The sequence below is a fragment of the Pezoporus wallicus genome, unplaced genomic scaffold (genome assembly GCF_028554395.1).
Source record: "Pezoporus wallicus isolate ANWC-B61680 ecotype Strahan unplaced genomic scaffold, APGP_CSIRO_Pwel_v1 contig_10813, whole genome shotgun sequence".
NCBI lineage: Eukaryota > Metazoa > Chordata > Aves > Psittaciformes > Psittacidae > Pezoporus > Pezoporus wallicus.
The window spans coordinates 119,879-133,055 of NW_026642940.1; the positions used below are offsets into that span (position 1 = coordinate 119,879).

At 66.9% G+C, this 13,177-nt stretch overlaps 2 protein-coding genes and 1 non-coding gene across 3 annotated transcripts; 2 read left to right on the forward strand and 1 right to left on the reverse strand.

The window, feature by feature from the left end:
- The first annotated feature begins 433 nt into the window (after window positions 1–433).
- TRNAI-UAU (transfer RNA isoleucine (anticodon UAU)) lies at window positions 434–524 on the forward strand. The gene is given in 2 exon segments: window positions 434–471; window positions 489–524. It is a non-coding gene; the product is annotated as a tRNA-Ile (tRNA).
- A 119-nt stretch (window positions 525–643) lies between these two features.
- On the forward strand, window positions 644–1,811 carry LOC130611958 (dickkopf-related protein 1-like). Its single transcript, XM_057433224.1, has 3 exons — window positions 644–861; window positions 1,425–1,620; window positions 1,703–1,811. The coding sequence occupies exons 1-3, from the start codon at window positions 819–821 to the stop codon at window positions 1,755–1,757; spliced, it is 294 nt and encodes a 97-aa protein (XP_057289207.1). The 5' UTR covers window positions 644–818; the 3' UTR covers window positions 1,758–1,811.
- Window positions 1,812–3,989: 2,178 nt separating this feature from the next.
- On the reverse strand, window positions 3,990–12,736 carry CACNB1 (calcium voltage-gated channel auxiliary subunit beta 1). The gene is made up of 12 exons (XM_057433225.1): window positions 12,650–12,736; window positions 11,691–11,810; window positions 10,121–10,243; window positions 9,889–10,025; window positions 9,681–9,757; window positions 9,280–9,428; window positions 7,557–7,637; window positions 7,403–7,461; window positions 6,408–6,517; window positions 5,762–5,913; window positions 4,790–4,885; window positions 3,990–4,289 (listed from the first exon to the last, which is right to left on the reverse strand). The coding sequence occupies exons 1-12, from the start codon at window positions 12,683–12,685 to the stop codon at window positions 4,005–4,007; spliced, it is 1,425 nt and encodes a 474-aa protein (XP_057289208.1). The 5' UTR covers window positions 12,686–12,736; the 3' UTR covers window positions 3,990–4,004.
- Between the last annotated feature and the right edge of the window lie 441 nt (window positions 12,737–13,177).

Consider the following 13,177-nt stretch of genomic DNA (forward strand, 5'->3'; position numbering starts at 1 on the left):
GCAGGATCGGGGTCTGCCCTGGGATGGGAGCAGAGATGGGTGCAGGATCGGGGTCTGCCCTGGGATGGGAGCAGAGATGGGTGCAGGATCGGGGTCTGCCCTGGGATGGGAGCAGAGATGGGTGCAGGATCGGGGTCTGCCCTGGGATGGGAGCAGAGATGGGTGCAGGATCGGGGTCTGCCCTGGGATGGGAGCAGAGATGGGTGCAGGATCGGGGTTTGCCCTGGGATGGGAGCAGAGATGGGTGCAGGATCGGGGTCTGCCCTGGGACGGGAGCAGAGATGGGTGCAGGATCGGGGTCTGCCCTGGGACGGGAGCTGGGGCTGGGTCCAGGGGCCGGAGCCGGTCCTGCTCCAAGGGGGAGCCCCGTTTCCAGCCGGGGCGGGACCGGCGGGGCCGGCAGGGGGCGCGGGCGCGGCGGGCGGCGCCGGGCGCTCCAGTGGCGCAATCGGTCAGCGCGCGGTACTTATAGGGCAGTACGCGGAGCAATGCCGAGGTTGTGAGTTCGAGCCTCACCTGGAGCACGACTTTTACGTGCCCCGACACCCACCCCCCCCCCCCAACCCCCGTCTCTCCCCATTGTCCCCGTTGTCCCCACCACCCCGCTTTGATTCGAGATGCGCGAGCAGCTTTTGTCCCGGAGGCAGGGATGAGGATGCCCTGTGTGTGTGTCCCCCCCATAGGCATCAACCTGCGGCCCGGCCACCCCCTGCACCCACGGGCACTTCTGCGACGAGCACTTCGGGCTGTGCCTGCCCGAGCGGCCCGAGGGGCAGTACTGCCGCCGAGACTCGCACTGCGCCCGCGGCCTCCTCTGCATGTTCGGGAAGTGCCAACAGCCCGTGCCCGACGGGCAGGAGGGTGAGCGGGGACCGGGATTTAACGGGGACGGGACGGGGGGGACACGGGACATCGCAGCATCACCCCTGCGAGCTGATGGAGGGGGGACACCCACTGGTCCAGCTCCATCCCTGTCCGCTCCATCCGTGCAGAGACCGGGCTTGGACTGGGGGGACATTGCAGCATCCCCCTTGATGGAGGGGGGCACTCACTGGTCCAGCTCCATCCGTGTCCCCAGTGTGGGGATTTGGCTTGGACGAGGCGGGGGGGACATCATAGCATCACCCCTGCGAGCTGATGGTGGGGGGGGGGGGCACCCACTGGTCCAGCTCCATCCCTGTCCGCAGTGCAGGGACCGGGCTTGGACTGGGGGGGACATCGCAGCATCCCCCTTGATGGAGGGGGGCACCCACTGGTCCAGCTCCATCCGTGTCCCCAGTGCGGAGACCGGGCTTGGACTGGGGGGACATCGCAGCATCCCCCTTGATGGAGGGGGGCACCCACTGGTCCAGCTCCATCCGTGTCCCCAGCGCGAGGACCGGGCCGGGTTCCCCCTCCCTTGACGCTGTTCCCCATCCCCGCAGGAGCTCGGTGCGTGCGGGACGAGGAGTGCGGAGCCGACGGGTGCTGTGCGCGGGTGCACGGCGAGAGCGTTTGTCAGCGGCGGCTGGAGCGGGGCCGGAGCTGCCACGTCCCCCCCGGGGGTCTCGCCTTCAGCATCAACCAACTCTGCCCCTGCCAGCGAGGGCTCGTGTGCAGGGCGAGCGCGCCCGTCCGAGAGTGAGTGCGGGGCTCCCGGGGACGCGGGGACCGGGGCCGGGAGCGCGGTGTTAACCGCTTTGTGCTCCATCTCCCTCCGCAGGAAGGCGTTCGAGTACCGGCCGGAGAAGAGCGAGTGGCGGTGCCGGCAGCCCTGAGCCGGCGGCTCCCTATTTATTGCCTGTAAATAGCCCGCCCGGAGCCGGCCGAGCCATCGCCCATCACCGCGGCTTCGGGTTCCCTCCCCTATCCCCAGCGTGGAGCCGGGCGGGTCCCAGCTCCATCCGCAGCCGTTCCCCTTTGGCTGGGCACTGCAGAGCTGAGTTGTGCCCGGTCTCAACCCTACCCCCCCCCCCCCCCCCCCCCCCCCCCCAACCCCCCCCCCCCAACAGAATAAATAAATAAAATACACTTTTTTGGGGTCTTTTAAATAACGGTTGTGGAGTGACATAAATAGGGGGGATCCAGTGCCCATGGGGGGGGGGACCCCGCTGCCTGGCGAGCACCAGGGCAGGAAGGTCTCAAAGCACTTGGCAGCAGTGACACTGTGTGACCCCCCCCCAAAGGGGAAACTGAGGCACACATGGGCAGAGTGGGGTGTCGTGTGTCCCCCCCCCTCCTCCTCGATCCCTCCAAAGCTGGGGGGGGGGGTCTGGGTAAGGCAGCGACCCCCATAAATGGCGCAAGCCCGGCCCCACGGTGAGGGCTGGATGTGGGGTGGGGACACCCCCACCTTGGTGCGGGTTGGGGGGGACACGCACACACACACACACAAAGGGCACCCCAGGGCGGGCGCAGGAGAAGGCAGTGCCCTTGGGGGGGGGACACACAGAGACAGGCTCACAGACAGACGGACACAGCGGGGGGAAACGGGGGGGCTGCCCTGTGCACCCCAACCCCAGGGTAAGGGCCCCCCCCATAGGGCAGGCCAGGGCTGGGCAGCTGTTAGCACGTGTTAGACCCCCCCAAACTGGCTCAGATTTACATCCCCCCCCCCCCCCAAACTCAAGCAGAGCCCCTCCAAGGCAAACACATGCAAACTGCTCCCCCCCCCCCGCTCAGGGCACACAGCACCCCAACACCCTGCACACACTGCACACGCATGCGTTGGCACCCCCCAACCCGACGTTGGGGGGCGCTGTGGGTCACAGCCCTGCAGTGGGGCAGTGCTGTAGGCGCTGCTTGGGGGGGGGGGGTTGAGATGAGCGCAGGGCCCCCCCCTGCAGCCGGGTGGCAAAGAGCACCATGGAGGGGGGGGACACATACACAGAGCCCCCACCATGGGGCAGGGGACGGGCTGGGGGGCCCATTTGGTCACTTGCCCCCTCCCCAGCAGGGAGGGCTTGAGGCACCGCGAGATGTTGGGGGGCTGCGGTGTAATGGGGGGACACCCCCCAAGGGAGAAATGGGGGTCCCAGGGCAAAGCAGGGGCTCCCCATGGGGGCACAAAGGCAGGCGATGGGGGCCTGCATCCCCCCCTTCCTCTTCACCCTAACGGGGGGTGTAAACATCCTGGCCCCATCGCTCCCCATCGCTCCGCTCCCCTGCGCCCTGCCCCATAGCCCGGCTGTGGGGCTCACCCTCACCCCATAGCCCCGCGGGGGGGGGTGTGGGGCTGGCAGCCGGGGGGTGCCCCACGGGCTCCGCGTCTCCCGGCTCCATCTCGATGTCCGTGGGGCAGGAATCACCGGGCTCGGTGCCGGCTGCGTCCGCGGGCTCCACGTCCACGGTGTCCTGGCGGGACAGGGGCTGCCGGGGGGGGCGGCCGCGCTGCCCCGGCACCGGGTACGGACCCTGGTTAAGGAGAAGCAACCACACCGTGCAATGGGGGGGGGGGGGGGGGGGGGGGGTTAGTTGGGGGGCGGGTGGGGGGCACATGCATCAAACCCAGCCTGGCCTGCACACGCTGCTCACTCAGGACATGACTTGTGTCAGGTCTCAGCCTGGGGGGGGCTGCGGAAATGGGGGTGATGGGGGGGTCCCAGCAGCCACAGACAACACAGGACGTGTGTGTGTGTGTGTGTGCGTGTCCCCACTTCCTGCCGTGGGGTGAGGCTCACGGTGGGGCAGGGCTCCCCATCCCAGCTGGTCCTTGCCCTCACTGTGGATCCCCCAGGATTGGGGGGGGGGCGGGCACCCAAAGGGGATGTTGGGGGGGGGGGGGGGCTAAGAGAGGACATGGATCCCATTGAGACCTCAACCTGGGGAGCACCGGTCCCATGGAGGGGGGGGGGGGAGCAGCCCCCCAGTGTGACCCCATCCCTGGGTGTGTGTGTGGGGGGGGGGGTCTTCATTTCCCCCCCCATCCCAAGGCCACCCCATAGAGGCCACCCCAAGGATGGTCCCCAGTGCCTGGGGATGGTGATTGATGGGTGATGGAGAGGGGGGGGGCTTCTGTGCGTGTCTCACAGCGCGTGTTCATCCAGGGCGCCGGGGGGGCCGGCGTCGGAGCCCCCACGGCCCCAGAGGCCCAGGTTGCGGCGCAGGGAGGTGAGCACCTGTACCTGGAGGTTGGAGACGGGCGCGGGGCTGGCGGCCAGCGCCGCCGTGGCCATGGTGCGGTTGAGCAGCGGGTTGGGGGGGTTGCTGCTGGGGGGGTGCGTGGCCTTCCAATAGGCCTCCAGGTACTCGGCCAAGTGCTCGCAAGCCTCCTCCAGCTGGTTCTCGTCCAGCACGATGTCGAACATCTCCTGGGGATGGAAGGAGGATGTGGGGCGGAGCAGGGGCTGTGGGGCTGGGTGAGTGCTATGGGGTGGGGGCTGTGGGGCAAAGTGAGGGCTATGGGGCTGGGAGATGGGGCAGGGTGAGTGCTATGGGGCTGGGCTATGGGGCTGGGAGATGGGGCAGGGTGAGGGCTATGGGCCAGGGTGAGTGCTATGGGGCTGGACTACGGGGCTCGGTGAGGGCTATGGGGCAGGGCTATGTGCCAGGGTGAGGGGTATGGGGCAGGACTATGGGCCAGGGTGAGGGTTATGGGGTGGGGCCTATAGGGCAGGGTTGTGAGGCAGGGCTGTTGGGCAGGGTGAGTGCTATGGGGCAGGGCTATGGGCCAGGGTGAGTGCTATGGGGTGGGGGCTATGGGGCAGAGTGAGGGCTAGGGGGCAGGGCTATGGGCCAGGTTGAGGCCTATGGGGCAGGCCTATGGGGCAGGGTGAGGGCTATGGAGCAGAGCTATGGGCCGGGCACGCACCGGGGGGCACTGCGCCAGCTTGTCCGAGGCCACCATCTGCACGTTGAGGTGCTTGGCCTGCGACTTCCCGCGAGACTTCACCAAGCGCTGCAGGACCTGGGCGGGCGGGCACAGGGACCCTGCTGAGCTCCGCACCCAGCACCCGCTCCGTGTCCCTGTGTGTCCTACCCACAACCACTCAGCACCCGCTCCATGTGTGTGTCCGTCTGTCCCCTACCCACAACCACCCAGCACCCGCTCCGTGTCCGTGTGTCCCTGTGTGTCCCCTACCCACAACCACCCAGCACCCGCTCCGTGTCCGTGTGTCCGTTTGTCCCCTACCCACAACCACCCAGCACCCGCTCCGTGTCCGTGTGTGTGTCCTATCCACAACCACTCAGCACCCGCTCCGTGTCCCTGTGTCCGTTTGTCCCCTACCCACAACCACTCAGCACCCGCTCCATGTGTGTGCCCGTCTGTCCCCTACCCACAACCACTCAGCACCCGCTCCGTGTCCCTGTGTCCGTTTGTCCCCTACCCACAACCACTCAGCACCCGCTCCATGTGTGTGTCCGTCTGTCCCCTACCCACAACCACCCAGCACCCGCTCCATGTCCGTGTGTCCGTTTGTCCCCTACCCACAACCACCCAGCACCCGCTCCGTGTCCCTGTGTCCGTTTGTCCCCTACCCACAACCACCCAGCACCCGCTCCGTGTCCCTGTGTCCGTTTGTCCCCTACCCACAACCACCCAGCACCCGCTCCATGTCCGTGTGTCCGTTTGTCCCCTACCCACAACCACCCAGCACCCACTCCGTGTCCCTGTGTGTCCCCTAGCCACAACCACCCAGCACCCACTCCGTGTCCCTGTGTGTCCCCTACCCACAACCACCCAGCACCCACTCCGTGTCCCTGTGTCCGTTTGTCCCCTACCCACAACCACCCAGCACCCGCTCCGTGTCCGTTTGTCCCCTACCCACAACCACGCTCCCACCTTCGGCGAGGCGATCTTGATGTAGACGATGATGGGCGCCAGGGAGGTCTTGGCCAGCTGCGCGGGGTGGTTGATGGTGTCTGCGTCCAGCGCCACGAGCTGCAGCGTCCGCGCCAGCTCGAAGATGCGCTCGGTCTCGCTCTGCACCTCGGCTGTGGGATGGGGACATCGAGGTCAATGGGGCCGGGAAGAGTTAAAGGACAAAGCCACCCCCCACCACCCCCCCCCCGACCGTGACCCTCTATCCCCAACCCTTCGGTGACCCCAAGGCAGGATGGGGGGCCAAAGGGATGTGTGTGTCCCCCCACACCGCTGTCCCCCCCACTCCCTCCCCACACACACACACACCAGGGGTGCCCCAAGCTACATACCCAAGACATCTGTATCAGGAGCAGGGGAGGAAGGAGCAGCGCGGAGGGGAAGGAACCCAAAGGAAACAACAGAGAGAAGATAAAGGAGGAGGAGGAGGAGGAGAGGCTGAATCAAACGGGTTGGGGGGAGCACAAGGGACAGGGTCCCCCCTTGTTGGGACAGGAGGCTGATACAGATGGAGGCTTGGGGGGGGGATGTTAGGGGGTTCAATGGGGGGCGTTGAGCACTGGAGGAGGAGGAAGGGGGGGATCCGGATGGGGGTGCTGAGGCTCACCCAGGCTGGAGCGCGTGCTGGAGCGCTCGATGATGGTGTGCTTGCTGGGGTTGTTGAGGACAGAGCGCTTGGCCAGCGAGATGTCGGCCGTCACCCTCGTGATGGAGATCCTGGGGGATGCAGGGGGGCACAAAACCCACCCCAAATGGGCACACCCGGACCCTTGGGGACCCTCCTGACACCCCCCCCCCCTCCACTTTCATCCCCCTCCTATGCTGGAGCTCCCCCCAGCAGCAAGAACCATGGGGCAAGGTGTTAGGGGTCCCCCCATAGGGTTAGGGGGTTCCCCCATGGGATTAAGGGCCCCCCACGATGTTAGGGATCCCCTCCATGGTGTTAGAGGTCCATCCCCTCATGGCATATGGGGTTCCTCTTTGGTGTTAGGGGTCCCCCTCCATGGTGTTAGGGGTCCCCCCATGGGGTTAGGGGTCCCCTTGTGGTGTTAGGGGCTCTCCCATGGGGTTTCCTCAATGGGATTAAGGCCCCCCACGATGTTAGGGGTTCCCTCCACGGTGTTAGAGGTCCATCCCCTCATGGCATATGGGGTTCCTCTTTGGTGTTAGGGGTCCCCCCATGGTGTTAGGGGTCCCCTTGTGGTGTTAGGGGCCCTGCCATGGGGTTAGGGGGTTCCCCCATGGGATTAAGGCCCCCCCACGATTTTAGGGGTCCCTCACGGTGTTAGGAGTCCGTCCCTTCATGGCATTAGGGGTTCCTCTTTGGCGTTAGGGGTCCCCTCATGGGGTTAGGGGATTTTCCCTATGAGATGAGGGGTCCCTTTATGGAGGAATGGGTCCCACACACAGTGTTAGGGGTTTCCCCCATGGGATTAGGGGACCCCTCATGGGATCACCCCCTCCTTGGGGTGAGGAGTCTCCCTGTAGCATTAAGTGTCCCTCATGGGGTCAGGGGTCCCCTTTTGCCATTAGGGACCCCTCACGGGGTGATGGGTCCCCCCATGGTGTCAGTGCCCCCCCCCCCACCCCCCCATGTCTCACCTGCCATCAAAGCGATGCTTCAAGAAGTCAAAGAGTGCTTTCTGCATCATGTCCGTGACCTGGGCAGGGATGCACAGAGGGGTCCATGGCACCGGGGTCCCCCCCTATGTGTCCCATTCCCCCCCCGTGCCCCCCCCCCCCCCCAACTCCTCACCTCGTACCCCTTCAGCGACGGCCCCACCAGGATGATGGGGCGCATGGAGGGTACCACGTCGTAGGGGGGCACGTGCTCGGTCTGTGGGGCAGAGCTGGGGGTCAATGGGGTGAGCGCACGGATGGAGGGATGAGGATGCTCAGCTTCACCCCTGCGAGGGGGGGGGGGGTAGCTCCAAAAGAAAGGGGGGGGGGGGGGGGGGGGTGCTGCAAGCAGGGGGACCCCCAAACCCCTCCCGGGGGGGGCCCTCCCGGGGGTCCTGTCGGTACTCACCGACTTCTGCTTCTGCTTCGCTACGCGCCGAGGGGCCGGGGGGGCCGGGGGCGAGAGGAGACAAACAAGGCATGCGTGTTACCAGCCATGGGGCACAGGAAGCATCGCCCTGCTCTGGGTTAGCTTCTGGGGTGCAAGCGGGGGGCTCGGAGCGGGGCGATTGCCCCCAGTTAAGCCTTTGCAGACCCGCTTCTTCCCCCCCCCCCCCCATGGTGGGGCTGTGGTTGCACCCAGAGCCCCCCAGGTCCTGCCCAGCTGAGGGGGAGGAATGGTCCACTCTCATTCGCAGGGGGGTGAGGGGGTGACACGCCGGCCGTGCTGGCACACACCATGCGCACACATGGGGACCCCAGGCAATGGAGGGGCATGGACTGATCCATCCATAGGCCATGGGGGAGGCAGGCAGAGATTCATCCATCCCATGTACTATGGACTGACCCATCCCCATGGGCCACGGGGGGAGGCAGACACAGACTCATCCACCCCATGGACCACGGACTCATCCATCCCATGGACTATGGGGGGAGACAGCCATGGACTCATCCATCCCATGGGCCACAGGGGGAGGCAGCCACAGACTTATCCACCCCCATGGACCGCGGACTCATCCATCCCATGGACTATGGGGGGAGGCAGCCACAGACTCATCCATCCCATGTACCATGGGCTGATCCGTACCACGGATCATGGGGGAAGGCAGCCATGGACTCATCCATCCCATGGGCCATGGGGGGAGGCAGCCACAGATTCATCCATCCCATGGACCAAGGACTGATTCATCCCATGGACCAAGGACTGATCCATCCCATGTACCATGGACTGATCCATCCCATGGGCCATGGGGGTAGGCAGCCACAGACTCACCCACCCCATGGACCATGGACTGATCCATCCCATGGACCACAGGGGGAGGCAGCCATGGAGTCATCCATCCCATGGACCACGGGGGGAGGCAGCCACAGCAGCCACACTCATCCATCCCATGGACCACGGACTGATCCATCCCATGAACCATGGGGGGAGGCAGCTGCAGGCTGATCCACCCCATGGACCAAGGACTGATCCATCCCATGGGCCATAGGGGGAGGCAGCCACGGACTCACCCACCCCATGGACCAAGGACTGATCCATCCCATGGGCCATAGGGGGAGGCAGCCACGGACTCACCCACCCCATGGACCATGGACTGATCCATCCCATGGAGCACGGGGGGAGGCAGCTGCAGACCCATCCATCCATAGACCACGGACAGACCCATCCCATGGACCACAGGGGGAGGCAGCCACGGACTCATCCACCCCATGGACCACGGCCTGATCCATCCCATTGATCACGGGGGGGGGGGGATGCAGCCACGGACCGATCCACCCCATGGCCCGGGGAGGGGGGAGGCAGTGTTAGGGCAGGCAGGGTGCAGCAGGCGAGCGCGGGGCCCGGCGGGTGCCGTTACCTTCCTAAAGAAGGGGATGCGCTTGTTGTGGGCTGGGGGGGTGGTGACACTGCTCACGCTACTCTTAGGGGAGCGGTGGGTCTCCATGGCCGCCTCCTCCTCCTCTAACTCATCGGGGTCAAAGGCAAAGCTAGGCATGTCCAGGGCACCTGGGGACGGGGGCAACCGGAGCAGGGGATGGGGTTGGGGTTGGGGGGGGGAGAGAAGAAGAGCGATGATGATGATGATGATGGAAGAAGGGGAACATGGAGGTGTGGGAAGAAGCAGGAGGGGATGGGAGAGGAGATGGGGGGTCCCCAAGGGATGGGGGGGGGGGGGGGGGGGGGGTTGCACCCGCCTGCCTGCACCGGAGCTAAGGACAAGGAGGGGGGTCCTGCCGCGGGGACCCCCGACACTCTTACCGCTGGCGGGGGGGGTCGGCCGGCGCGTCCCCGTCACCACATCACCCAGGCTGGAGCTGGAGTTGTCGCCTGATTTGCTGCATGGGAGAAGGATGGGGGGGGGGGGGGTGTGAGGATGGGATGGGGATGGGGATGGACATGGAGAGGGGGGGGGTGAGCACCTTGCAGAGCCGGGACAGGAGCCGGTGCCCCCGTGGCTGAGCCGCACCTGGAGCTCAGGCGGTTCTGCCTCATCTTCTGCTCCTGCAGCAGCCGCATGGCCTCCAGCTTGACGGGGCTGGGGATGAAGCCGACCTCGCAGCCCTCCTTCACCAGGCGCCCGATCCACCAGTCGTTGTTGTACTTCTGGGGGGGGGGAAGCGGGGGGCAGGAAGCCCTGAGACCCCCAATTCCTGCTGTTCCCCTACCCCCCTTCTCCCCGTCACCAACCCCGTGCCCACCTCCTTGATGTGCAGGAAGTCCTTGGGCTCGAAGCAGATGGCCATGCCCTGCACCGGGACGTCGTCGCCGGCCGATGGGTTGTACCCGACGTTGGTGCGGACGGCGAAGGCCACCGGCTTCGTCTGGCAACGGGACAGGGATCAGCACCTTCCAACCCCCCCCCCCCAGCCCCCACAGAGAGCCGGGGACAGGCGGGAGCTGGTGCCACCGGCCGTGGGTACCACGGCACAGCCCCTCACTGGGGCACCAATGGGGCGGTAAGGAGGGGCTCACTGCATGGAGCAAGGGGAGAACCCGGGATCCCAGTGCCTGCCAGTGCCACCCACTGCTCCCAGTGCCACCCAGTGCACCCAGTGCCACCCAGTGCTCCCAGTGCCACCCAGTGCCACCCACTGCTCCCCATTGCCACCCCGTGCACCCAGTACCCCCCAGTGCTCTCCAGTGCACCCAGTGCCACCCTCTGCTCCCAGTGCCACCCAATGCACCCCCTGCCTCCTACTGCCATCCAGTGCACCCAGTGCCACCCACTGCTCCCAGTGCCACCCAGTGCTACCCACTGCTCCCAGTGCCACCCAATGCACCCCCTGCCTCCTACTGCCATCCAGTGCACCCAGTGCCACCCACTGCTCCCAGTGCCACCCAATGCACCCCCTGCCTCCTACTGCCATCCAGTGCACCCAGTGCCCCCCACTGCTCCCAGTGCCACCCAGTGCACTCACTGCTCCCCAGTGCACCCAGTGCCACCCAATGCACCCACTGACCCTTGCCACCTCGTGCACCCACTGCGCCCCAGTGCACCACTGCTCCCCAGTGCACCCAGTGCCACCCAGTGCGCCCCCTGCTCCCACTGCTTCAAAGTGCACCCCAGGGCTTCTGTGCCACCCAGTGCACCCCTGCTCCCCAGTGCCCCCCAGTGCTCTCCAGTGCACCCACTGCTCCCCAGTGCGCCCATTGCTCCCCAGTGCCTCCCAGTGCACCCACTGCTTCCCAGTGCTCCCCACTGCCCCCAGTGCACACACTGCTCCCAGTGCCACCCAGTGGCCCCCCAGTGCACCCACTGCTCCCAGTGCACCCACTGCCACCCAGTGCACCCCCTGCTCCCACTGCTTCCCAGTGTACCCCAGTGCTTCCGTGCCACCCAGTGCACACCCTGCTCCCCATTGCCACCCAGTGCATCCAGTGCTCTCCAGTGCACCCACTGCTCCCCAGTGCCACCCAGTGCACCCACTGCTTCCCAGTACTCCCCACTGCTCTCAGTGCCCCCAGTGCCCCCTCCCGTGCCACCCAGTGCACCCCCTACTCCCCAGTGCCACCCACTGCACCCACTGCTTCCCAGTGCTTCCATGCCACCCAGTGCACCCCCTGCTCCCCATTGCCACCCCGTGCGCCCAGTGCCCCCCAGTGCTCCCCAGTGCCACCCACTGCACCCACTGCATCCCAGTGTCCTCCAGTGCCCCCCATTGCTCCCCAGTGCCCCCCCCCCCCCAACTCCAGCCTTCCAGCGCAGGCGATGCCGTGGGGCAGGGGCAGGGGCAGGGGGGGAGCCGTGGCCCGGGGGCTCCCTCCCACCTTGGCTTTCTCGAGCTGGGCCATGGCCTGGCGCTCCGCCTCCCTGCGCAGCGCCTCCCGGTCCTCCTCCAGCGACACGTCCGAGTCCGACGGGCGGCTCGTGTAGGACTCGGCCGAGCCCTGGAGGGTAGGGGGGGGACGGGGGGGGACGGGGTCAGTGCCCACCCCCAGCACCCATCGCCCCCCAGCCTCGTGTCCATGGGGGGGGCGGACACGAACCCGACCCCCAGCGCTGCCCCTGCCCCACGGATCCGGCCCCCGCGGTGATGGAGCCGCAGCTGCTCCCGCAGGGAGCCGGCGCCCCCCCGTCGGAAGGGAGGGAATTGGGGACCCCCCCTCCCTGCATCTCCCCATTGCCTCCACACCCCCCCCCCCCATGGCAATGGGGTCACCCCAGGACAAGGCTTGGTGGGGGTCAGAGCCCCCCGGTAACCCAAAGCAACCCCCAGCCCCATGGCAATGGGGTCACCCCAGGACAAGGCTTAGTGGGGGTCAAAGCCCCCCGTAACCCAAAGCAACCCCCAGCCCCATGGCAATGGGGTCACCCCAGGACAAGACTTAGTGGGGGTCAAAGCCCCCCGTAACCCAAAGCAACCCCCAGCCCCATGGCAATGGGTGCTGCAGGGGAGGGCAAAGGCACCAAGCACCCTGGTGCTGCCCCCCACGTCCCTCCAGACCCCCCCCCCACCCGTGGGGTTGTGGGACCCCCAATTTGCCCCATGGAGGTGTTTGGGGAGGGGGGGGGGTGCACTCCCTTTCACCCCAACCCCAGCCATGCGTCAGCAACTGGGGACACCCCCACCCCAAAACCATGGGGCAGGGAGACCAAGGGGTCAGCCCTGAGCCCTATAGGGAGGCTTTAAGGGGGGGGCAGAGGGGACACCCTCACCCCACACCCGCCATGGGTCCCTCAGCGGATGGGGACCGAGGGGTGCTGAAGGGGGGGGGCAGAGGCTCACCGGGGCAGCGGGGGGCTCTTTGCCGGGTACCTCCATGGCTGTGGGGCCGGGGCGAGCGCTGGGGCGGGCGCTGGGCTCGGGGCACCCGCTCAGGTTTCAGCCCCGGGTATATTTAGCCCAGAGCCAGGCAGGGGTGGGGGCCACGGGGGGGGGGGGGGGGGGGGGGGAGAGACCAAATAGGGCCCAATATGGGGGGGGGACGGACACACACACATTGGGAACGGGGTGCAGCACCCCAATATGGGGAGGGGGACACGGCGGGAATGGGGGTGCAGGACCCCAAATGGTCCCAGTGACTGCAGGGCTGAGATTGATGATGGGGAGCGGGGGGGGGGCACAACCATTGCAATCCCTGCGCTGCCAAACCTGGCTCCTGCCGTGATTCCCGGGGGGATGAGGGACCCCCCCCAATGCAGGCAGAGCCCTGGGGACCCCCCCACCCCCAAATGCAGTGTGCCCCCCCCCGCTCACCTGCCTGACGAAGCTGTTGGAGGTGGTGTCGGACGAGGTGCTGCCATCCGAGCGCTT

Coding starts and splice junctions, on each gene's coding strand:
- LOC130611958 (XM_057433224.1), top strand. CDS start 819: ATGTTCGGGAAGTGCCAACAGCCCGTGCCCGACGGGCAGGAGG. Junction 862..1,424: donor CGTGCCCGACGGGCAGGAGG/GTGAGCGGGGAC, acceptor CCATCCCCGCAG/GAGCTCGGTGCGTGCGGGAC. Junction 1,621..1,702: donor GCGAGCGCGCCCGTCCGAGA/GTGAGTGCGGGG, acceptor CTCCCTCCGCAG/GAAGGCGTTCGAGTACCGGC.
- CACNB1 (XM_057433225.1), bottom strand. CDS start 12,685: ATGGAGGTACCCGGCAAAGAGCCCCCCGCTGCCCCG. Junction 7,638..9,279: donor GCATCCCCTTCTTTAGGAAG/GTAACGGCACCC, acceptor TCTGCCCCACAG/ACCGAGCACGTGCCCCCCTA. Junction 7,462..7,556: donor CGTCGCTGAAGGGGTACGAG/GTGAGGAGTTGG, acceptor ATCCCTGCCCAG/GTCACGGACATGATGCAGAA.